Here is a 24125-nt window from a genome sequence, read left to right on the forward strand (position 1 = left end):
CCCAGTCCTATGACCCCAAGGGCCTGGGAGAGCAAGTTCCAGGGCCATCTCCCAGTTCAACATGGGAAGCAGATGAGCTGGACCATGTCGGGAGCAGAAATGACCCCCAGCTCTTCCCAATGTAGATGCACAACTTTGGCAAGTCCCTTACTTCCAAGCTCAGTGACTTCGGGCATCTAACTGGAGAGTGTACAGATTGTGTGACACTGGGCGAGTATAGGACAGAGGGAAACTATCTATGTGTGTGTGTGTATATGTGACAGTGGACATGTGAGTGTATGACGATGCATGTGTAGGGAGAAGGTTATGAGTGAATTGTGATTTATAAAAGCATGTGGAGTGGCTAAGCAAAGGGGTTCATGACTGAAATCCCAGCTACTTGGGAGGTAACCACAGGCCAGCCCAGGCAAAATGTTAGCAAAACTCCATCTGGACAAACAAGCAAGATGTAGTGGCACACATCTGTAATCCCAGCTAGGCAGGAGGCATATGTAGGAGGATCACTGTCAGAAGGTGGCCCTGGGCAAAAACACAAGACCCTACCTGAAAAATAACTGAACCAAAAAAAAAATAAAAAGGCTGTGGGCATGGCTCAAGTGGTACAGCACCTGCCTAGCAAGCTCCAGGCCCTGAGTTCAAATCCCAGTATCTCAAAAAAAGACAATTGGAATGTGTAGGTATGCAAGAATGCCTTCGGTGTGAGTGTGCATTGTATGGGGCAGCCAGAGAAGTGGGAGTGCAAGACAAGGTGCAAGTCTGCCAGTGATCATGTGTGGTGGTGAGCCCAGCATGGGTGCCCTTGGGCACAGGCCATGGGAGCTCCCTTGTGACTCTGTCATCATCTGCCCCTTCTCTTCCTTCCTCTATATCTCTCTCCCTCTGTCCATCACCCATTTCCATCTTTCTCCATCTCTTTGCTCTCTCCTCCTCCTTCTCCCTCCCTCCTCCTCCTCCTCTTCTTCTTCTCCTTTCTCTCTCTCCCTCCCTCCCTCTTTCCTTCTCTCCCTCCCTTTATTAAATGGTTAAATCTCAGTGAGCCTTTAACAATTTCACTGTCTCTCTGTCTGTGTCTCTGTTTTTCGGTCTTTCTGTCTCTCTTCTTATCTCTACTGCTCCTGCTACCTCACCAGGAGCTCACTAAATCCATGCCCACTCAATCTCTGCCTGTGCCTCTTTCTCATTAGTTTCTCTAGCTCTGAGTCCTGATTCTCATCCCTGAATCTTATAACCATATGCTGGCTGGCCTGCACTCACCACCCAGTGTGCACACTTGCGTGGGATAAGCTCCTTCTGTCTGCTTATCTCCTGCAGGAATTACAACTGTTCGTTTGCTCCCCCTTCCTGCCATCCCCCCTTTTTGGTCCTTCGCCCTCACCTCCATTGTGGACTCCTTGCCTTCCTCCCACATTCCCTTTTCCAGTTGCCTCCCCATCTCTTGGGGAAAAGGTGGGATACAAACCCGGGGGGTTCTGTCACAGGGCCATACCAGATGGTGTCTCTGGGGCCCAGGGTGATCGGTTGCTGGAAACTTTAATTAGCACAAACCTTCTTCTCTCTACTTTGGCTGTTTTCCTTCTCTGTTTGCCCCTGGGACTTCAGGCTCTCCATTTTTCCATGCCTGTGGCCCAGAGATCCAGGAAGGGGAAGTATGTTAGGTGTCTGGAAAAACAGCCTCGTCACCTGACTTCCTCCCCAAGATTCAAGAGTCCATCCCACTTCAAAATCCAGGCGCTGGATATCAACACAGAAGCCGGGGGTCCCAGAACAGGAGGAGGTCTGGGTCCAGGACCGTCCTCTGTCAGACGCAGTTCAGGCCCCCAGCCCTGCTCTCCACAGACCCAGGTCTCCAATCCTCCTGCCTCCTTCCCAGAGACTTAGGACAGATGTTCACTGTTAATTTTCAAATCCTCCTGGGCCTGTGTGGGGGCGGGAGAGAGACTGCTGACTAAATCCACTAACTCTGAGATTTAAGACTAGATATTCTGACTCTCCCAAATGAACCATGCCTGCTGGCCTGGAGGCACTGGGAGCTCAGGCCATAGTCTGATCTGAACCACCGCCTGCCGCTTAGGGACGCAGGAGTCTGAGCTCAGAAACAACTGAGGACCTAAGTGTGAACACTCAATCTCTACAGGTCTAGGAATGTCAGCCCCAGGATCCAAGACCCCCCTCCCACCTCCGTTCAGGATGCTCAGGGTCCCTCCCACCTGCTCGGCCGGCTGCGCAGCGTGGGAATGTCCCAGCTGGGCTGCATGGAGCCGTCAGGACAAGCTGCGCGGTTCCCAGCCTCCCTGCCTGCCCCTAGCCCGGCCGCCGCCGTCTCCCAGCCGTCGCCGGGCAACCACGGCCAAGGGGCCCAGGCTGCAGAGTGGGGAGAGGGGCTGGGCCGGGACGGAGGGGTCCCGGGAAAGGAGGGGCTGGAAGACTGGATTCCTGGGACTTATGGCTTGCTACAGTTTGCAGCGATATCAAGGCAGCAGAAAAGGGATGTTCTGAGGAGGATGTTTGAGATGTGGGGCGCTGAGCCCTCCTTTCTCAGGGGTCCCAACTGGCCCTCCAGCATCTGGTGCCCTCTGCCCGACCTGGAGGCCTTTGGGAGTCCTGAGCCCCGCCTTCCCAAGGCGAGGAAACTGGCGAGGCCCCAGAGGCTCCCATTTATAGCTCTGTTTCCACTCAGCAGTCCCTCCAGGACCTGGGCTGAGCAAGTTTCTTCCACTCTCTTCTCTCCTCCTCCTCCTCCCCCGCCACCCCTCAATCCCAGCAGGACGCAGGTGTCCAAGCCAGGCAAGACCCCCTCCTTGGACCCAGGTGTTAAGGCTCCCAGACCCCAACTGGGCTGGGGCGCCCACCCGCTGCGGGAACCCGACCCTGCTGCGAGTCCCCATTCATCCCCCGCGGGCTGCGGGAGTTTCTCAATGGGAAGAGGGCGTGTCTCCGGGGCGGGGCGGGGGCGGGGCGGGCGGACCCCGCCCTCCCGAGGTCTCGCACACCGAGCGCGCGGAACCCACAGGCGTTTCAGAGACAGCGGCGGAGACTGCGGTGGGCTGACTTGCGACGACTCCAGCCTGGGGCGAAGAGTGGGGCGCGAAGTGGGGTCCGATTCAGCGTGGTGAGAGGTGTGCTGCCGAAGAAGAAGTTGGAGGGAAGCCAGTGCCACCTGGAAGTCTCGGGGACCTTAGGGGACACACACTCAGGATGCTGGTCCCCTTCCTCCTCTTCCTCCTCTTTTGCTGCAGAGGGTGTGCAGGTACCCGAGGAGGAGCGCAGGCTGGGGTTGAGGCTACTGGGTCCCACTAAGGAGAACTTGGAAGCTTGGGTTTCTAAGTCCCAGCGATGAGGGAGTTGGGGACTGGATTCCTGGTCCTGAATAAGGAACTTCAGCTCAGTTCCGCTGTCCCCCATTCTCCTAGGCCCGTCGCCTCATTTCCTGCAACAACCGGAGGACCTGGTGGTGCTGCTGGGGGAGGAAGCCCGTCTGCCCTGTGCCCTGGGCGCATACAGGGGCCTTGTGCAGTGGACTAAGGACGGGCTGGCTCTAGGGGGCGAAAGGGACCTGCCAGGTGAGGCTGTCCTCTACTCCGAGAGGGGCTGGCACTAGAGTGGGGCTGCCGGATAGGCCTGTGTGTGAAGTTTTTATTGTGACATTTTCAACTTTGAGGAATTGGTGGGTTCAGGTGAACACTCACAGACCTGGTTTTTGAACTGCTTCTTTGGAAGTTACTCAAAGACTGGGGATTTTTTTTATTGTAAAATATTATAAAAATGTAGAAATAAGGCTGGTGGAGTGGCTCAAGTGGTAGAGCACCTGCTTAGCAAGCATGAAGCCCTGAGTTCAAACCCCAGCACCACCACCAAAAAAAAAAAAAAAGTAGAAAATAAACATAAATGGACAAATTGCCAAATAATTATAGACAGCCATGTAAACAATACCCAGGTCCTTGTCAGTCCCCAGGGCTCCCCTTTTCCGTTCCCTATCATAGCACGGACATATCTGATCTAGGTTTATGATAATAATTTTCTTGCTTTTCTTTCTGACGCTATGGCCCTAAGTTTGCAGTGACGATACATTGGGAGGGGGTTAGAATTTCTCTGGACCCAGTGCACACTTCTTAATAGTGTCTTACTGTAGAACTTGAGGGACCATTTTCTGGTGTGAGATGTTTGGGGATAAAGCCAGGCCAGGAGCTCAGAACTACAATGTGACCGCTTCTTCCCTGACTCCAGGATGGTCCCGGTACTGGATATCTGGGAAGGCAGCCAGTGGGCAGCATGATCTCCACATTAGGCCTGTGGAGCTAGAGGATGAAGCAACGTATGAATGTCAGGCTACGCAAGCAGGCCTCCGATCTCGACCAGCCCAACTGCACGTGCTGGGTGAGGACCCAGTCCACGTGTCCCTTGGGAGCACAGGAAGACAGACAATACTAGCTGGGAGAATCAGAGCCCTGGGAGCCTGGGGAAGTGGTTGGTTGGAGCTGAGACAGGGTCTCTGGGCCCTACAATCCAGTTCTGACCTAAAGACCTACCATGCAGTTCCTCCAGAAGCCCCCCAGGTGCTGGGAGGCCCCTCTGTGTCCCTGGTTGCTGGAGTTCCTGCAAATCTGACCTGTCGGAGCCGCGGGGATGCCCATCCCACTCCTGAGCTGCTGTGGTTCCGAGATGGGATCCGACTGGATGGGACCACATTTTACCAGGTCAAGTCCAAACCTCTTTGCCAGCCCTTGTTCATTCAATGAAACTTAGGGTCCACTCTAATCATAAGCTCATCTAGAGAAGACAGGAGCAGGCAAGCATTCAAGGGTTGGGCCAGACTACCTAGGTTCAAATCCTGGTTCAGATGATTACTAATTGATTGAGTAGAGTGTGTTATTTAACCTCTGTCCCTCAGTTTCCTCATCTGTACAGTGGGGTTAATAGTGGTGTGTATCTCATAAGGGTAATTGTGAAGATTAAATAATACATGTAAGGTGTCTAACACATAGTTAGCATAAGTGTATCTAAGGGATAAATGAATCATTCTTCTTATTACCCATAACCTCCAGACCTTGATGAAGGAGGGGACCACTGGGTCAGTGGAGAGCACCTTATTCCTGACCCCTTCCAGCCATGATGATGGAGCCACCTTGGTCTGCCGTGCCCGGAGCCAGGCCTTGCCCACAGGGAGGGACACAGCTATCACACTGAGCCTGCAGTGTGAGTGCACTTGGCCCTTGGAAAGAAGCAAGGGTGGAGCTCAGACTCCTGGGTCTGAGAACAGAGGGGACCATGTGCCTGGGATCCTTGGGGAAAGAGGAAGTTTAGGGCCTGGACTCCTGGATCTGACAGATTAGGAGGGGATGGTACAGTGGGGTACCTGGGAAATTGGAAACCAGAAACTCAAGACTCATGTCTCAAAGGAAGTAGGGAACTAGAGACCCAGGTTCCTGGTGTGGGGGACTGGGGACTGGCCTACTCTGGAGATGTTCTAGGTCTTGTCCACCTAACAGTTGTCCAACCCCCACAGACCCTCCAAAGGTGACTCTGTCTGCTGAGCCTCAGACTGTGCAGGAAGGAGAAGAGGTCACTTTCCTGTGTCAGGCCACAGCCCAGCCTCCTGTTACAGGCTACAGGTGAGGACAAAGATCGCCTCTCTCCAGAAAGAAGCAGAGCCTTAGGCCGGTCGCCAGTGGCTCATGCCTGTAATCCTAGCTGCTCAGGAAGCAGAGATCAGGAGGATCGCAGTTCCAGGCCAGCCCTGGCAAATAGTTCGAGAAACCTTTATCTGGGAAAAAAAAAAAGGGCTGGCAGAGTGGCTCAAGCGGTAGAGCGCCGCCTCCCAAGGGTGAAGCCCTGAGTTCAAACACCAGTACCACAAACACACACACACACACACACACACACACACACACACACAAAACAAAACAAAAGCCTTGGTGAGGGCTGGGATAACATTAACAGCACCACCACCTCCGCAGGTGGGCAAAAGGGGGTTCCCCGGTGCTCGGGGCCCGAGGACCAAGGTTGGAGATCGTGGCGGACTCCTCGTTCCTGACTGAGCCCGTGTCCTGCGAGGTCAGCAACGCCGTGGGTAGCGCCAACCGCAGCACCGCGCTGGACGTGCTGTGTGAGCAGGGGCGGGGCCGTGGGTGTGGCCAAAGTGGGCGTGGTTGTGGTGGGACCCAAACCAAATGTAGACAGGGTTTGGCTGTGCCAAGGTGTGCCGGGGCGTAGACCTATACTCTTGCCATTGGAAATGTTTCTGAAAGGCTGATCCCGAGCCTGAGGGTACATTCCGCCTCCGCCACGTGACCCCTCCTCTCCCTCCTCCAGTTGGACCCATTCTTCAGGCAAAGCCGGAGCCCGTGTCGGTGGACGTGGGGGAAGACGCCTCTTTCCGCTGTGCCTGGCGTGGGAACCCGCTCCCACGGGTAACCTGGACCCGCCGCGGTGACGCGCAGGTGAAGCCCGATCTGGGGCCTGTGTCCCGTAGCTGCCGGTGGCGGGCTTTCTCGTAAGGATCCACCTCTGATGCCCCTTCCGTGTCTCAGGTGCTGAGCTCCGGGCCCATGCTGCATCTTCCGTCGGTGGGGCCCGAGGATGCAGGCGACTATGTGTGCAGGGCTGAGCCGGGGCGCTCGGGCCTGGGGGGCGGTATGGCAGAAGCTAGGCTGACCGTGAACGGTGAGAGAGTGGGGTTTTGTAGAACCCCGGAGGGTCCTGGGATAGGGAGTGGACCGAGGGCAGAGGTCTAATGGGAGAGGAGGGCGTGGCCTTGAACGTAACTTCATAGATTTTAGGGTCCGGAGATTGGAGCCGACCTGTTGGAGGAGGGGGGTGGCCTGGTTGATTGGGGTTGGCGGAGAGTACAGCTTGGCCTTGCTTTATCCACAACCGACTTTGGGGAGGTCGAGACCTCTCCCGAGTGACCCACGATCTCCTTTCCAGCTCCCCCAGTAGTGACCGCCTTACACTCTGCACCTGCCTTCTTGAGGGGCCCCGCCCGCCTCCAGTGTCTGGTGTTCGCGTCTCCTGCCCCAGAAGCCGTGGTGAGGAAAAATCCCTTTACCATGACCCCTAGCCACGATCCCTAACTTCCCACCTGCACCCCTGAAACAGCTGTGACTTTCCGTGACTTTTTCCTACCTGCTCTTCCCCCTCCCCCCAGTCTCCTCAGCGATCTCCCTCCTTCCTTTGTGCCTGCAGATCTGGTCTTGGGATGAGGGCTTCCTGGAGGCGGGGTCGCGAGGCAGGTTCCTGGTGGAGACATTCCCAGCCCCGGAAGCCCACGGGGGACAAGGTCCAGGCCTGATCTCTGTGTTACACATTTCGGGGACGCAGGAGTCTGACTTTAGCAGGGGCTTCAACTGCAGTGCCCGGAACCGGTTGGGTGAGAGAGGCATCCGAGTCCCTCTGAGCCGTAGAGGTGAGAGACTGACCCAAAGACCCCAAATCTGTAGATTCCAAGCTCTGCAAAAGCAGGGATCCCCAGATTGAGGCTGCCAAACTACAAAATCCTCAAATGTAGGGACCCCTAAACCTTGGGAATCTCAAAACTATGGATTCCATGAATTCCAAGACCCCGAAACAATAAATTTCTTCAAATAAAGAATCCTAAACTGAAAGACCACTCACACTTAGGAATCCCAATGAAAGGAACCCAAATATGGGAAATTGCCAAGGAAAAACCCTCAAACTCCAAGACTCCCTAAACCCAGGGGTTTTAAGCTCACATAATCTCAAACTTGTGGAACCCCAAATTCATGGATACAACAAACCTTGGGAGTCCCCAAACTTGCTAACCTTCTGAGCCTAGGGATGTCAAGCCCTAGCCCTTAGTCCCCTAGGTTCCACAGCCGTTCCTCTTCTCAGGACCTCCCCTCTATTCTCTGCAGATTTGCTCCCCACCCTCCGCATTGTGGCTGGAGTAGCGGCTGCGGCCACGACGCTCCTTATGGTCATCACTGGGGTGGCCCTCTGCTGCTGGCGCTACGGCAAGGGTCAGTGCCTTGAGCCCCACCTCAGCCCCCAAACTCCCACCCCTCCACCCCCACACATGCCCTGCCAAGTGACTGCAGAATTGGGACCCGCCCCAAGCTGGTCTCTCCAACCCTGCGCAGGGCTTGGCAGACCGTCTGGCAAAGACTCCCTCATCAACCCTAACTCAGTCTCCTCAGGCTCACAGTCCCTGCCTCCCAGGCCAGGGTTCTCATTGGTTCCCATCCGGTCCGCCCAGTCCTTGTTCTCCTCGCTTATTGGTCTCCACAAATCGTGACCCCGCCCATTACTGATCTCCGCCTCTCACTAACCCTGGCCTCAGCCTCTTTCTCCAAGCAAAAGAACCTGGTGCGAATCCCAGGAAGCAGCGATGGCTCCAGTTCACGCGGCCCTGAAGAGGAGGAGACGGGCAGTGGCGAGGGTCGGGTAAGATGCCAGGGTCCCCAGACCCGAAATAATAACCGAGTCCAGCCGAGACTCCAAACTCAAACACTACCCGAGTCCTAACTGTGACCCCAGACCCGAATGTCTGCCTAACTCCAAATATGTCCCTGATCCAATCATGTCCCCACGGCCTTCGTTATTGTCCTCAGTCCAGACCCCAGCTTCCAGGTACTCCCAGGCCATCCCTCCTCCCTGACTGCCAATGGCAGGCTGAAGGATCTTGCTTCTGGTACTGGAGCAGGATGATCCTCTGGCCATTCCCTCTCACCATGTTCCTTACCCCAGGGCTCCAGGGTGCCCACTGGCCACAGTGACCTGCTTCTGGATGAGAAAGGGACTCTGGAGACTAAGGTGAGTGGTGAGAAGGGAGGGACTCCCTCATGGTGTCTCCACCCTTTCATTCTGTCCCCCTAGAGCTAAGACCTCGCCCTGCCTCCTAGGCCATCTCACGCAGCTCCACGGTCTAGGTGTGCATTATCCGTTGATGATTACACTTGCTTATCTCTTCCTGTCACTGACTGTACTTTCTCCAGTCTCCTCTGGGCTCTGTCAGGATTCATCATTTACCTCTTGGCGTGGGATCTCCATGAGAACAGAGTTCAGATCTATCCTGGTGACATGGTGGACACCAGAGGCACAGAGCGTGACATGGAATCAAAGCCTCGGGGTTGTTAGGCAGATGAATGATTCCTTCCCTCTGTATCTTCTTTCCACATAGCCATCTCCTGCTGTCTCTGTCTTGCTCTCTGTCTCTGGCAGACAAATCTCTGCTTATCTTATCTTCTTCTGTGCTTCTGTATCTTGTGGCTGTTTTTCTGCCTCACTTTGTCTCTCCATCCCTGCCTGCTCCTGTTTCTGCCTCTTTGTCTCTCTCTAGGTCTGGCTCCATCTCGATGTGTCTCACCTCCTTGTATCCCTCACATACCTTACCAAATCCCATTTGTCCCTCAGGACCCAACCAACGGTTACTATAAGGTACGAGGAGTCAGTGTGAGCTTGAGCCTTGGTGAAGCCCCTGGAGGAGGCCTCTTCCTGCCACCCTCCTCCCCACTTGGACTTCCAGGGACCCCTACCTACTATGACTTCAACCCCCACCTGGACATGGTCCCCTCCTGCAGACTGTATAGAGCCCGGGCAGGTTATCTCACCACACCTCATCCTCGAGCTTTCACCAACTACATCAAACCCACATCCTTTGCACCTCCAGATTTGGCCTCCGGGACTCCCCCCTTCCCCTATGCTTCTTTCCCCACACCCAGCCACCAACGTCTTCAGACTCATGTGTGACATGAGTCTTTTAGCTCCAGCTAAAAAGGTCTGGGATCTTCAATTTGCCATGATGCATTGTCCTGATTTCTGAAGAACCAGAACAAGTTGACAACCTTACTCCTCCCAAACTGAACTTGAGGGAAGGGGAGGTCGTTACAATTGTCAAGATCATTGCAGTGTGGTCAGCCCACCTTTTCTCCTGTGGAAAAGATATCCAAGATGGCAGTTAGGCCCTTTGCAGAGGGAGGAGGACAAGGGGTGAAGGGGCAGTGCTGGAAATCATTTCTAGCCACTGAGAGAAGATATTCCAAGATGACCACCTTCGTGGAGAAGAAAGGTAATATAGGGAAAATCAAGATGGAAAGTAATACAGGCCCCACTCTGTCCTGGCTTTCACTGAGGGGCACTTTGTTTGGCCAGGGGAAGTGCAGCCAACATAGCCTTTTATTCTCTGGGAACCCAAGCTGATTCCATCTCCCTTAAAGACTCAGAAAGAACTGGACCCATGCAGTGGGAATAGTATGAAAACTACCACTGTGGAGGTGAAGGGGAATCTGGTGACAAAAATATTTATGTTTAATTTAAAAAAAAAAGCCAAAGAGGCAAATATGCCTTGGGGATTCTCCTGACATCATTTCTTGGGTGGTGGTTTTTTGTTTGGTTGGCAATACTGGGGTTTGAACTCAGGGTCTCACGCTTGCTAGACAGAATCTCTACCACTTGAACCATATCCCCAGTTCCTTTTGGTTTAGTTTATTTTTCAGATAGGGTCTCTCACTTTTGCCTGGGCTGGTCTTGGGCCACCTTCCTTTTATCTCTGCCTCCCACTTAGCTGGGATTACAGGTGTGCACCATCATACCTGATTCCTCATATTATTTCTTTCCATCAAGGAAGTCCCTCAAGCTTATCCCAAAGTTCTTTCTCCACTCCAGTCTATGAGGTGAGCCACCTGTCAGCTTTTTCTACCTGTTTAGCACGCTCAGTTCTTTTAACATACATCTACACAAACACAAACACATGCACACACAGTTGAAAACAGAAACATAGACACACATGCAGGCAGGTGCCCACAGGGCACACACATAGAAGTCCACATAGATTCACACACAGGTCAGGGCTGTCCCAGTTAGCCAAGGCAAACAGAATTCTATACTCTCATTTGAAGGGTCACAGAGGAGATGGAGAATGGGGAGAAAACGTGGGGTGGCCCTCGGTCCTTAGAGTGAGGATGGGGGTTCAGACCTTGTCCCTGAGGTTCTGGGTCCTTGAGGGATAAAATGCTAAGGCCTGAATCAGGACATCCTGAAAGAAAGGGCCTGGGGGCTTTGGTTCATAGATCCGTGAGCTAGGAGTGAAAGGTCCAGACAGGGCAGAAAGACTGAACTAGGTCTGAAGGAGAAAGGGTGGGGGTCTTGGTCTCTGGTCCTGAGGGAGAAGGGGCCTGGAGCTCAGGCTACTGGATCTGAGAGAGAAGGAGACTGGGTCTCAACTGTCACGCTCCTGATTGGAGAAAATTTGGAGGCACGTATTGCTGGGACCCTCAATTTACTGAAGGGGTGAGGGTCCGATGCTGGCACTCCTGGAGGAGGACAAAGCCGATTGTGGCGTCTGGGAGAAAGGTCCCGAGGGAGGATTGAAAATCCAGACCTCCAGAAGCCACGATCTGGACTCGTGGCGAGGCCTTTGCACGGGGTGGGCCGCCCGGACTCTCCAGGGGCGGGGGCCTGGCGCAGGCCCGCACCCGGGGTTCCCAGTTGCTCGGCTCTGCGCAGAGCGACCACGCTATTGTCCTGGCCAGGAAGGCGGGGCCGGCGCGGGGCGGGGCTGGCGGCGCCGGCGCAGCCCGGGGGCGGCGGGAGGAGGCGGCGGCGGCGGCGGCGGCGCTGGGAGCTCCTGTCACCGCTGGGGCCAGGCAGGGCCGGGGGAGTGCAGGGGACGTGAGGGCGCGAGGGCCGGGACATGGGGCCCGCCAGCCCCGCCGCTCGCGGTCCAGGCCGTCGCCGGGGCCCGCCGCCGCTGCCGCTGCTGCTGCCACTGTTGCTGCTGCTGCTCCTGCGCGCGCAGCTCGCCGTCGGGAGCCTGGCCGGTGGGAGTCCCGGCGCGGCCGAGGTGAGGCCGGGCCGGGTCCTGGGGGATGGGGGAAGGGGCGGGACCGGGCCTCTCTGGACCCCGGCGCGGACATGTCCCGGGCAGAAAGCGCAGTCTTTTCAGCCAGGTGGCCTGCTCCCCGCCCCCAACAGCACTGGGTATTCATGAACCCAGGATTTCAGGCCCCAGCTTCCCTGTCATCTGTCGTCCCCGGTCCCAGCCCCCTCCCACCCGCAGCTTAGGTCCTGGCTTTTCCAGAGCCTCTGGTTCCAGAAGTCCAGCCCACCCCTCTCGCCCTAGTCGACTCGGCCCCAACCCCTCACCACCTGAACATAGGACCCACCAGGCAGCAGGGCACTTGGATCCCAGAATTCAGGTCCCTTGCATCCTTGGGACCCATGTGAAGACCCTCCCTCCCAGGCTCCCAGGACCCAGGAGTCCAGGCCTCTAGCCACTACTCTCCAACTAGGAAGTAGCTCTCCAGTCCTCAAGGGCCCGGTGTCCAGGCCCGCAGAGAAGCAAGGCCTTGTGGTCTTTGCACCCCCGCAATGGGATACTGAACTAGGGATGGAGGGAGGAGGGGCCAGAACGCCTGGGTTCTGGCCTCCTCCCCCACCATTCAGGTTTAACCCCTTCGGGCTCCAGCGCGGCTGCGCAAGGGTGGGGGCGGAGCCTGTTCCCGCAGCAACAAGGCAGCGACAAACCCGGGGGACCTGGGTCGCCCTAGCAACGGGAGAGCTGGGGCGCCCGCCCTATGGGAGCTGTTTCCTAGGGAACGGTCCCTCCACCTAGAAGGGTGTGCGATCCTTTTGGGGGGGGGAAGGAGCTGGTACTTGGGGGGTTGGGGAGGAGGACTGACTGGATCTTAAGGAGCAAACAAGCAGGGCGACCTGTATGCTAACGTCCCTCACTGCCCGGCCCGCCTCCACTTTTAGGATCCGGGGTCGGCTCAGGTGGCTGGACTATGCGGGCGTCTAACCCTTCACCGGGACCTGCGCACCGGCCTCTGGGAACCAGACCCACAGCGCTCTCGACGCTGTCTGCGCGACCCGCAGCGCGTGCTGGAGTACTGCAGACAGGTGGGCGGGACCTACGGGGAGGGGCTTGGTCGGCGGGAAAGCGGGTCCAAGACACCGCGAGGTCACCCCCAAGAAGCTAGACTTGCAAACGGCGGGGGTTTGGAGACAGGCGAGATCCAAGCAGGCCAGGGAAGCTAGGGGGCGTGGCCAATGACCTGGAGAGGCAGAATCTGTTCTGAGAAACTAAGTCAGAAGTGAGGAGAACCGCGCAAAGACGCCGGCTAACCGAGATAGCCAGTGAAGAGGGCTTTAGAAATCTGCGCTGGGCTTTGATAAATGGTATAGGTGGGAGTGGCCAAGACAAAAAGATGGGAGCCAAAACGAGTAGACAGCACCAAAACCAAAAAGTATCAAGAAAGAGATGGGGCAACCTGACTTTGGGGGAGTAAGTGACCGGAAAAGTGGACTTAAGAGAGATTGGGTTTATGGGTAGGCGGAGGGATCTTCGTAAAGATACTGGACAGAAAAGTTGAGCGTAAAGATGATGACATTTTTAAGGTACAGCCCCCTAGGGGGCGTGGCCAATGGACACCAGCAGCTTAGATACCTAAGGCTGGATCTATAGAGAATCAAGACCTAGGGAGAAGCTGTCCGCACGAATAATAAACCCAGCAGACGGGGATGGCTGGCAGGAATGGGGCAGCGGGTTGACGGCTCCTCCCTGGTGCCCCCAGATGTATCCGGAGCTGCGCATCGCACGTGTGGAGCAGGCGGCACAGGCTATCCCAATGGAGCGCTGGTGCGGGGGTACCCGGGGCGGCCGCTGTGCCCATCCCCACCACCAGGTTGTGCCCTTCCGCTGCCTACGTGAGTCACAGGCTGGGGGTGGAGAACAGAAGCAGGAGTCTCTGAGAGACAAGGTTCTGAGTCCCTGTTTGTTTAGGGGCCAATTTAGAGGTATGGGTGCATCCCCAGCGGCTTCGGGCAGAGAAGACTTGAGGATAACTATCTGGAGTCTGAGAAGGTGGGGCTGGCAGCTGTGGGAGAATCTCACTCTGATGTCCCCCATTCCTCAGCTGGTGAATTTGTCAGCGAGGCTCTGCTGGTGCCAGAAGGCTGCCGGTTCCTGCACCAGGAGCGCATGGACCAGTGCGAGAGTTCAACCCGGAGGCATCGGGAGGCCCAGGAGGTCAGGATCTTGACCCACCCATTCCCGCTCCCAGCACTCAGGACCCAGGAGTCCAGGCCCCTAACAACCTTCAGAACCCAGGAGTCTGGACTACAGACCCTCTTCCCTCTGGGGATCTAGGAATTCCATCCCTCAGCCCCTTCCTCCAAAACCAGGAAACCAGGCTCTCAGCCGTATTAACCCCCTAGACCCAGTCATCTGGGCTGTCTACCCATACCCTCCACTCCATAATCCTGGCCTCTGGGCCCCATCTTCCTACAGGCCTGCAGCTCCCAGGGCCTCATCCTGCATGGCTCCGGCATGCTTTTACCCTGTGGCGCAGATAGGTTCCGAGGTGTGGAGTATGTGTGTTGCCCCCCTCCAGTGACCACCAATCCATCTGGGACAGCAGTTGGGTGAGTGGGACAGGACCCTCCAAGCCCGTCCCCGGGCTTCTGAGGCAGGGGATGGAAGGCTGGGGACTTGGGACTTGGAATCCTACTTGTTGAGTCTTCTCCTGCTCCTTCAGTGACCCTTCCACCCGCTCCTGGCCCCTGGCGGGCAGAACCGAGAGGGGTGAGGATGAGGAAGAGGAAGAATCCTTTCTGCAGCCCCTGGATGATTACTTCGTGGAGCCCCCTCAGGCTGAAGAGGAAGAAGAGGAGGAAAGGGTCCCACCCACAAGCTCCCATACTCCTGCAGTGATCAGCAAAGGTGAGGCGGTCTTCCCAGTCCTCTTCATCATTGGGGATAGGGTTATTTGGGGGAGTCTGGTGTGGGGCCACCTTTGGAAGTGACCTGTCAGGCAGAGGCCCAATTGGGGGCAATGGATAAAGCGTTGGATAAAGTAGAGGTGGAAGGGTTAGTTTATGATGAATGCGAAATGACAGGTAGTTTGGGATAGTTGGAAGTGGAGGGACCATTTGGTAGGTCCTAAGGATCCTTTTGGGAAAGCTCAGAAGATGGTATAATGGCATCTGAGCTTTGAAAGAATAGGCCACATCAAGAACTACATCTCCCATGATGCCAGGCAGCAGCTTTGCTAAACTGGATACATGCATGGTACCAAAGCACTCTCAGAAAGTGGTTCTCCAGATAGGAAAAGTGACCTGCTCACCTGATCCCTGGTTTTGCAGTCACTCCCACACCAAGGCCCACCGACGGTGTGGATGTTTACTTCGGCATGCCTGGGGAAATCAGTGAGCATGAAGGGTTTCTGAGAGCCAAGATGGACCTGGAAGAACGTAGAATGCGCCAGATTAATGAGGTGATGATACTGGGGACCCCAAGACCCTACCACTGCCACAGAGCTCCCTGGACACCAGGAAGTTCCTTAGGAACACATCGATACTACCTCTGAAGGCTGCCCAAGCCTCCTTCATTACCACCCCCTAAGATGACCAGGGATTCCCTCACCCACCTGAAATCCCACAGAGATGCCACCAGATTCTATGGAAGCTGTCCACTTTAAATTCCCTGTGTGTGTTTCCTATTTGGGAATCCAACAGCTATGAGCCTAGGGGCACTGGATCCTTGAGAATGTTGAAGAGTGGTTGGGCCACTCACCTTGTGGATCAGGGTAGATTCCAGGATCCTGAATCTTCCCTCTCCTCTAGGTGATGCGTGAATGGGCCATGGCTGACAACCAATCCAAGAATCTGCCTAAAGCTGACAGACAGGCCCTGAATGAGGTAGGACAATGTTCAGTGAGACCTATTAATGCCTGTCCACAGGGTGCATGGTCTCAGCCTGGCTCTAGCTGTGTCCTGTCCCATCCATTTCAACTCTTTCCTACTTACCTTGGCCTTTCCCAGTCCCATCCTACATTTGCCCTGGCCTTCTTGACCTGACATTGTGCCCCTCTTCAGGTTGGCCAGGTTTAACCCTATCTTAACTTGACTTTCTTCTGAAAACCAGCTCTTCTGAGCCAAGCTGCTTGCAGATATAACCAGGCAGTTCTCAGCATCTCCTTCAAGCATTCATGTCCCTCTGAGGCTCCGCCCATGACTCTGGCCCCACCCCTCTGGCCTCTCTTTTGCCTGGTCTCACTTTCGCTCAGTCCCTGCTTAGTAAACCCAGCCCCCTAATTCTGACTCCAGCTCCCTCTACCCCTTGGTGGACCCCAGTCATGTCAGCCTCCATTCCTCTTGGTCCCACCCCATCAGTCTCCCAGAGGCACAGCCTTTCTCTGGTTTATCCCTGCCTTCTCTTTAAGGCTTCGTCCTTTTTACTTTAATGTTGATCAGTTCTGTTCCCTGGTTGTTCCCACCCAATCTTAAAATTTACACCCTCAGATTGGCATCCAGTAGGCCTAGCCCTGCCCCCACTCTGCCTGGCCCCATAGCCCTTCCTTTGACCCAGATTGGCTGAGTCATCACCAGACCTACTGCACCCCATTCATGGCCCTCCATACCTTTTCAGACTCTCTTTGATGGGGCTTTCACCCATCTTCACCTCTCCTGACTTTGTGTTCACCCCCTCACCAGCACTTCCAGTCCATTCTGCAGACCCTGGAGGAGCAGGTATCTGGTGAACGACAGCGTCTGGTGGAGACCCATGCCACCAGGGTCATCGCCCTTATCAATGACCAGCGCCGGGCAGCCCTGGAAGGTTTCCTGGCAGCACTGCAGGGAGATCCACCTCAGGTAGGGGGGAGCCGGGGGTGATGAGCTTGAGGTGAGAAGGACTAGGGCAGACCTGGGCAGTCTCTAACCCTCCCACAGGCAGAGCGTGTCCTGGTGGCCCTACGGCGCTACCTGCGAGCAGAGCAGAAGGAGCAAAGGCACACACTGCGACACTACCAGCATGTGGCTGCTGTGGATCCAGAAAAGGCTCAGCAGATGCGTTTCCAGGTGCTCACATACGTCCAGCTCCCTGCTCAGACCCTTCTCTTGTCCCTCACACCCTGACCCTTGCCACCCTGCTTATGCCTAGAACCTCCTTTCTGTGCCTCAAGTCCCCTTCCAGTCCCTCAACTCAACTTCCTGTTGTTTCTCTACTTCCTATCTTTTGGATTTCTATTTCCTTTCCCAGAATCCTCTTCCTGAGCCTTGAACTCTATTCCTGTCCCTCAGCCCTCTTTCCTCCCTAGCCCAGCTTGTTTTCCCTGAAACCTCTGCTTTGCAGCCACCGTCTTCCTGTCCACAAGTACTTTCTTTTGTGCCTTTGAACTTCAAGTGTTGCCCTTGAACCACTCTCATTTCTATATTACTCTTCAGACCCACTGCCTATCTCTGGAACTTCCTCAACTCTATTTTTTAGTCTTCAGATGCTACTTTCTGACCACTAATCTCTCTTTCCTCCCCTCTGTACTCACCTTGTCTCCTATGTCCTAGGGACCACTCATTTCCTTCCCTTCCTTCCCAATCCTCTCTCTTCCAGTCTGTGTACATCTCTTCCTTCTCTTTGTGATCTGCTTCTCCTTCAATTTCCTTCCTCCTATGGCCCAATTCACAACCCTTGTATGCTACTTCCTGTCTGTTATATGTGCTGCTTTTTTGGGGGGGATCCTATTGAATTCCTCTTTCATTCTGCCTCAGTTTCCTCTTCTGCAGCCTGCATTGCCCAGTTCAGCCTTCATCCCTACTCCCTACAGGTGCAGACCCACCTTCAAGTGATTGAGGAAAGGATGAATCAGAGCCTGGGGCTCCTTGACCAGAACCCCCAGCTGGCTCAGGAGCTGCGGCCCCTGATCCGTGAGTGCCATTACCCTTGGTCCCCATTCTCGATCTCTGAGGGCAGACTTTGGCCCAACCTTCAACCTCCTCCCTCCATTTCAGTTATCTATCCTTTTTTTTTATTATTGTTGTGCTGGGTGTCAGTTATCTATTCTTGAGTAATAAACCACCCTAAAATTTTCTAGTTTAAACCAACAGCTGTTTTTCTTTGCTCATGATTCCACCATCTGGTCTGGGTTCAGCTGGGTAGTTCTTCTGGTCTTTCCAATAGTCAAGTGTGCAGCTGTATTTAGCTACCTGGTCATCTAGGGATGGGGTCTCTGGGAAATGGGCCGCTTTCTTTCTCCAAGTAAATTCAGGTCCTCTTTTCCCCATGATCCTCTTCCTGTGGTGTCCATCGGGTAACTGGACTTCCTATGTGACAGCTCAGGCCAGTTACATATATATTTTTCAGTGCTAGGGATAGAACCTAGGACCTTGTGTGTGCTAGGCAAGAGCTCTACCACTGAGCTACATCCCTAGCCCCTCCAGACCTTCCTAAGGCTTAGACCCACATTCTGTTGGTTAGAACAAGTTACAGACTGAGTCAAGATTCAAGAGATGCAGCTTACACAAAACATGAATACCAGAAAGTGAGATCTTACACAGCCCCCAGATCTTTTGTGACTTCCTCCTGGATGTCTCACACCTAACCCTAAACAGCCTGATATTTAAGAAAGCCAGATTCTTAAAACTTCAACCTCCATCCTTCCTGCCAGGGGTGCCTCCACCCAGCTCCCCACTTTGCCAGGTTACACTTAGAGCTACCACACACATGGGGCTGCTTCTGCTGTGTACCTGATCTCCTAACCACTTAATTGTTAGGGTGCCCTTTAAGCACCCCACTTTGTTTGTGAAGTCCCTATTCTCACCACATCAACCACCTCTCTGCATATTCTCCCCTCAGAGGAACTTCTTCACTCTGAACATCCGGGTCCCAATGAGCTGGAAGCCACTGTGCCTGGAAGCAGCATCGAGGACAAGGGTGGGCTGCAACCTCTGGATTCCAAAGATGGTGAGTGAGCCTAAAATGGATGACCCCAGACTTTGGGGGACAAGCCTCCAACCTCATTTCCCCTCCTTCCCTTCCTTTCTCCTCCTCCTCCTCTAGGAGAAGGCAGGCACTCTACCACTTGAGCCACTCCAACAGCCCTTTTTTTGTGTTGAGTATTTTCAAAATAGGGCTGACCTCAAACTGCGATTCTCCTCATCTTTGCCTCCCGAGTAGCTTGTGTTACAGGTTCCCAGTTCCAACCTCATTTCCAATCTCCTAAAGTCTGAGGGGTGTCAGTGAGAGAGGATGGGGAGGATGCCAGGATGTGAAGTCCTTTGTAGGTCCTTTGTCACCCTTCTTCGGTCTCTGGGAGGGTATTTCTTCACTCTTTCTTTGATGATGGCTTCCTCTTTACCATTCTTTTGGCTTCCAGCAGATGCTGCTGTGACCCTTTCAAAAGGTGAGTGTCACTCAGCATAGACGCAGCCCCTAAATCCCACTGAATTCTAAACCCCAAATGGAGAAGAATCATGCATTGGGAACCACAGACATCCTGGGGTGGAGTCCTATCCCTTTCTGAATCCTCCTGAGGTGGGGCCCACTCTGGACCCTCAAGAGTGAGATGGGACTTGGGGGGTAGGGTCCACAGAACAAGATGCCGCGTCCTCTGGGAAAGAGAAGATGTCCGCCCTGGAACAGTATGAGCAAAAGGTAAGTATGTGGGACCTATGGGGTCCTGAGGGAGGACAAGAGGGGGCCTGGACTTCTGGTGGTGAGGGGAGGGATGCTGGGAGTTCCTTGACTTGAGGGAAGAAGGGCCTGACAAAGAACATCCTGGGACATGCCCTCTTGGGCCCCTGTGGGGAGGAGACTGGGGTCCATGACACTTCCTGTTCCCCCAGGTGAATGCGTCTGTCCCAAGGGGTTTTCCTTTTCACTCCTCGGAGATTCAGAGAGATGAGCTGGTAAGAGGAGGCAGATCCTGGGTGCCTAAGGGGAGAGGTCAGAGGTCAGTGTCCAGGCTGTGGTCCCCAAAGCCACACAGGAGCCTGGTGAACCTCAAAGATGCCCTAGGTTCCATGTCCTCTCCCCATAGGCACCAGCTGGGACAGGGGTATCCCGGGAGGCTGTGTCTGGTCTGCTGATCATGGGAGCGGGAGGAGGCTCCCTCATCGTCCTTTCTGTGCTGCTCCTGCGCAGAAAGAAGCCCTATGGGGCTATCAGCCATGGAGTGGTGGAGGTAAGGCACAGTGGAGACATGGTGTGGGCTTGGGTGGATTGGGAGCTGTGCAGCCAGGTGCGGCCAGCGCCATGCACAAGCCCTCCCTTGCCCCTGCTGCAGGTGGACCCCATGCTTACCCTGGAGGAGCAGCAGCTCCGAGAACTGCAGCGGCATGGCTATGAAAACCCCACTTACCGCTTCCTGGAGGAACGACCCTGAACCTGCCCCCTTGATGCCTTTAGCTGAGCCCAGACCGCCCCTCTTCCTGGAGCCCAAAACCCCAACTCCCAGCCTGGGGGAGGGAGGTCTTGACAAGTTCATTCTTATTTCCCCTTTCCAATTCCAAAGTCTGTCCCTAAGAAATCCCTGAGTCTCCCCAGCTGCCACCCCACTTGGGACCTCTTCACCTTAATTTATTTTATAAGTTAATTTATTGTTCCTTAAGCTGACCACCACCTTGGTCCTAGTGTCTGTTGCTCCCTGGAGTTCACCTAACCATGGTTTTCCGACTAACATCCCAATAAAGTCCTCTTCCCCCAACAGGCCATCTTGTGTCTCTATGGAGAGTCAGAATTGTGTGTAAGCACGGCTGAGTGCAGTGTTCGTCTCTGCCCCAGCCTCCCTCATGTCTTTGAACTGGATGGAGCTTTAAATCTGGGCGGGGTCCGTGGGAGGGGCTGGCATCCAGGGGGCGGAGCTCAGAGGCCTCCGCTGGGCTTTCTGCCTCTGCCCGGGAGCTTTCCGTGGTGCTGAACGGACCACGACTTCCAGGCCTCTATCTGCTTTCTGCCAGGGTCCACCCCAAGGAGGCTGGGCTTGGACCTTCTACTTACCCTACACTACACACAATCACACACAGCATACCCCAGTCTGAGAACCCTATGAGGGTTTGAACCACCCTTCCCACACCGCAAAGTCCCCATCGCTTCTTAGGGAGTTGATAGGAAGCCCCCTGGGGTGTTGAAGTCCAGTTGCATGTCCCAGAGAGACATATGTGATGTCTGCAAGCACCTATTGTGGGAACAGCCTCACGTGACCAGCTGTGTGACAGTTGGAAGTCAGCGCTGTCCATGTACTGCTACCTGTCCTAAAACAGTTGTTAGGAGAACCAAAAGGGTTGCTATTGTGCCTGCCACCTAGCAAAGGGTTTTTGGTTGTGTTTGTCTGTTTTTCGGTACTGGGACTTGAACTCAGGGCCTCGCAAATGCTCTACCACTTGAGCTACACAACCTAGTCTTTTTGCTTGTAGTTTGTTTTTCAGAGAGGGTCTTACGCTAACTTTCCCTCAGCTGATCCTCCTGTCTCTGCCTCCCCCCATACCTGGCCCTGTTAGTTAAATAAGTTTTTTAAACATCATGGAGGCAAGCTCTCAGGGTGCTCACCCTGTGCCAGGTAGTGTCCCCAAGGGCTTTACATGCCTTTGTGCACTTAATCGTGTCCATCCGTACAAGGAATTCATGGACCCTGTCTAATATGAAATTATGGAGGCAGAGAGAAGTTACACCACGTGCCTAAGGTCACATCTAGGAAGAGTGGGAACTAGGAATTCAGCCCAGGAAGCCTGGCTCCACCACGTGTACTCTTGGCCATTTTACTAACCTGCTGTCTATTTCAAGCCTATTTCAATGCACTGTTCAACTTGTGTACTGCAGGCTGCCTGTAGATCCTAGCACTTGGGAGGCAGAGTCAGGAGGCCATAGGTTCTGGCTACATAGAAAGAGTCTCCCTCCTTCCTTCTTCCCTCCCTCCCTCCCTCCCTCTCTCTCTCTCTCTCTCTCTCTCTCTCTCTCTCTCTCTCTCTCTCTGTGTCTCTGTCTCTGCAAAAGTCCAGGCAACCCGTTTGCCTCCTAGTGTAGCTTTGCCTTTTACCACAACTACCCAGCAGGTGGCGGTAGCGCGCCACACGCTAATGTCCATCTGTGGCGTGATTTTCGGACAGCTGGCTCTGGGTAGGGAGTACCCGTTTCTAATTCTCCCAAAGGCCCTACGAGTTAGCAGAGCCTCTTCTCAATGCGTTCATGGAGATGGAGGCCTGTGTGCTAAACACACACCTGCTGGGTGCAAGGAGAAGGACGCCTTTGTTCCGACGATGCCGCGGCTTCCCCGGGGCGCTCGGTCCGTCCCTCTACATCAGTCACACGGAGGCCCAACAGGAGGCCATCACCCCCACCACCGGCGAGGGAAAAGCTGCCCCTGTGTTTTCACAGCCACGAGGGAGCCCCAGGCTGGCCACAGGTAAGGAGTCCAAGCGGTGAGGCTGGAAGTAAAACGCCGTTTTTCTCAATACGGTCAGCGTGTGGTTCCTTCAAGTTTACATTTTAACGGTAAAACTCAGACTAATTAATTTTAAACTGCTGGTATTATGAAAATATTATTTTGCTATTGCTTATTTAATCCCCTTGCACCCCTCCCCCCAGCTACCCTTCTTTTCACATTGAAGATGCTTTTGTTAATTCTTTTTTTTTTTGGTGGCACTAGGGTTTGAACTTGGGGCCTCATGCTTGCTAGGCAGGCGCTCTGGCCACTTAAGCCACTCCACCAGCCCTTTTTTTGTGTTGGTATTTTTGAGATAGGGTCTCATGAACTATCTGCCTGGGCTGGCGTTGAACCACGATCCTCCTGATCTCTGCCTCCTGAATGGCTAGCATTACAGGTGTGAGCCACTGGCTTCTGGCTCTTAATTCTTCCTGCAGTTTTTCAGGGACAGTCTATCACGTTAGTGGTGTGTGTGTGTGTGTACTGTCAATACATGTCCTAGTTTGGGCTATTATAACAGAATACGGTGGTATTCTGTGACTTAAACAATAAACACCTATTTCTCATAGTTCTAGAGGCTCGGAAGTTCAATATTGGTATCAGCAAACCCAGTGTCTGATGAGGGCACTCTTCCTGGTATGCAGTCGGCCACCTTGCTGTGTCAGAACAAAACAGAGAAGGAGCGGCAAGCTTCCCACCACCACCAGTCTCGTCTCATAAAGTCACTAACCTTATCATGAGGGCTCCACCTCCAAATATTATTCCTCTGGGGTTTATCGTGTCAATATACAAAGACTAAACCATGTCACAGAATCGACTGACTGTAAGATGAATTCCAATTTCAATTACGTTCTTAGGGCTGGGCACCAGTGGCTCACGCCTGTAATCCTAGCTACTCAGGAGGCAGAGATCAGGAGGATCGCATTTGAAGCCAACCCCACACAAATTGTTCGTAAGACCCTATCTAGAAAAAACCCATCACATAAAAGGACTGGTGGAGTGGCTTAAAGGCCCTGAGTTCAAGCCCCAGTACTGCAAAAAAAAAAAAAAAAAGAAGAAGAAGAAGAAGAAGAAGAAAGAAAGGAAGGAAGAAAATTCTTAAAACCAATGAAACCCAGCATATTCATATGAATTCTTCACAGGCCAGCTCTGCTACGTCAGCATAAGCAAAAGCACATACACACGCTGGCGGAAGACAGTTAATATGGGGGACTTAACACTGGTAGCCCCCAAAAACTCTGTCCTCTTAATTTCCATGCCTGGGGTAATGCTATCATGCTGATCCTGGGGGTGGCTACCTGACTGACTTGGTCAGCAAAACATCAGCAAACAAGGTGCGTTCTCTCAGAATAATGTTTCTTGGAGCCTGTAGCCACCATATAAAAAGACCCTCCTGGGCCACACATAGTTTTGGTTCACTTCAGCAGGGCTATTAGACACACAAGCCAAGTAGTCTTGGATTCCTGCCCAGGAAAGCCACCGGCTCACTGCAGCTGTGTGAGTGACCGGAGAAAGACAGCAGCACTACCAGCTGAGCCCAGTCCAGATTGAAGAATCACAATTATGAGGTGAGCAGTTAGGCATGGTGACACATGCCTGTAATCCCAGCTACTCAGGAGGCAGAGATGGAGAGGATTTTAGTCCAAGGCCAGCCTAGGCAAAAAGTGAGATCCCAATTCAATCAACCAACTGGGAGTAGTGGCACACGCCTGGAATCCCAGCTATGCAGGAGTAGATGAGATTGCTGTCTGATGCCAGCCCCAGGCAAAAAGTGGGAGACTCTATCTGAGAAATAACTAAAGCAAAAAAGGGCGGGGATATGGCTCAAATGGTAGAGTGCCTGCCTACCAAATGTGAGGCCCTGAGTTCAAATCCCAGTAGTGCCAAAAAAATTTTTTTTAATGTGAGCGTTTGAAGCCTCGCATGTTGAGGTGCAGACTCTGGCACCAGCCCCAAAGCGTGCCTCTATATAGT

The 24125-nt window shown here is 54.1% G+C and overlaps 2 protein-coding genes across 3 annotated transcripts; both read left to right on the forward strand.

The window, feature by feature from the left end:
- The first annotated feature begins 3032 nt into the window (after positions 1–3032).
- On the forward strand, positions 3033–9858 carry Kirrel2 (kirre like nephrin family adhesion molecule 2). Its single transcript, XM_074057001.1, has 15 exons — positions 3033–3247; positions 3411–3560; positions 4225–4374; positions 4534–4694; positions 5043–5193; positions 5504–5609; positions 5955–6103; positions 6310–6437; positions 6528–6660; positions 6925–7025; positions 7183–7402; positions 7872–7976; positions 8297–8400; positions 8704–8769; positions 9370–9858. The coding sequence occupies exons 1-15, from the start codon at positions 3196–3198 to the stop codon at positions 9703–9705; spliced, it is 2112 nt and encodes a 703-aa protein (XP_073913102.1). The 5' UTR covers positions 3033–3195; the 3' UTR covers positions 9706–9858.
- A 1772-nt stretch (positions 9859–11630) lies between these two features.
- Aplp1 (amyloid beta precursor like protein 1) lies at positions 11631–20435 on the forward strand. 2 transcript variants are annotated; one of them, XM_020168084.2, is made up of 17 exons: positions 11631–11797; positions 12712–12855; positions 13530–13662; positions 13872–13984; positions 14246–14379; positions 14493–14677; positions 15100–15230; positions 15580–15654; positions 16450–16608; positions 16687–16815; positions 17559–17658; positions 18587–18694; positions 19107–19133; positions 19314–19384; positions 19576–19638; positions 19770–19913; positions 20016–20435. In XM_020168084.2, exons 1-17 carry the CDS (start codon positions 11648–11650, stop codon positions 20112–20114), a joined length of 1965 nt encoding a protein of 654 aa, XP_020023673.1. In that variant the 5' UTR covers positions 11631–11647; the 3' UTR covers positions 20115–20435. The 2 variants fall into 2 exon arrangements, with proteins under 2 accessions (XP_020023673.1, XP_020023683.1); XM_020168094.2 differs by having other exon boundaries at positions 19110–19133.
- The last annotated feature ends 3690 nt before the right edge of the window (positions 20436–24125 follow it).

This window comes from Castor canadensis, chromosome 16, assembly GCF_047511655.1.
Source record: "Castor canadensis chromosome 16, mCasCan1.hap1v2, whole genome shotgun sequence".
Lineage (NCBI taxonomy): Eukaryota > Metazoa > Chordata > Mammalia > Rodentia > Castoridae > Castor > Castor canadensis.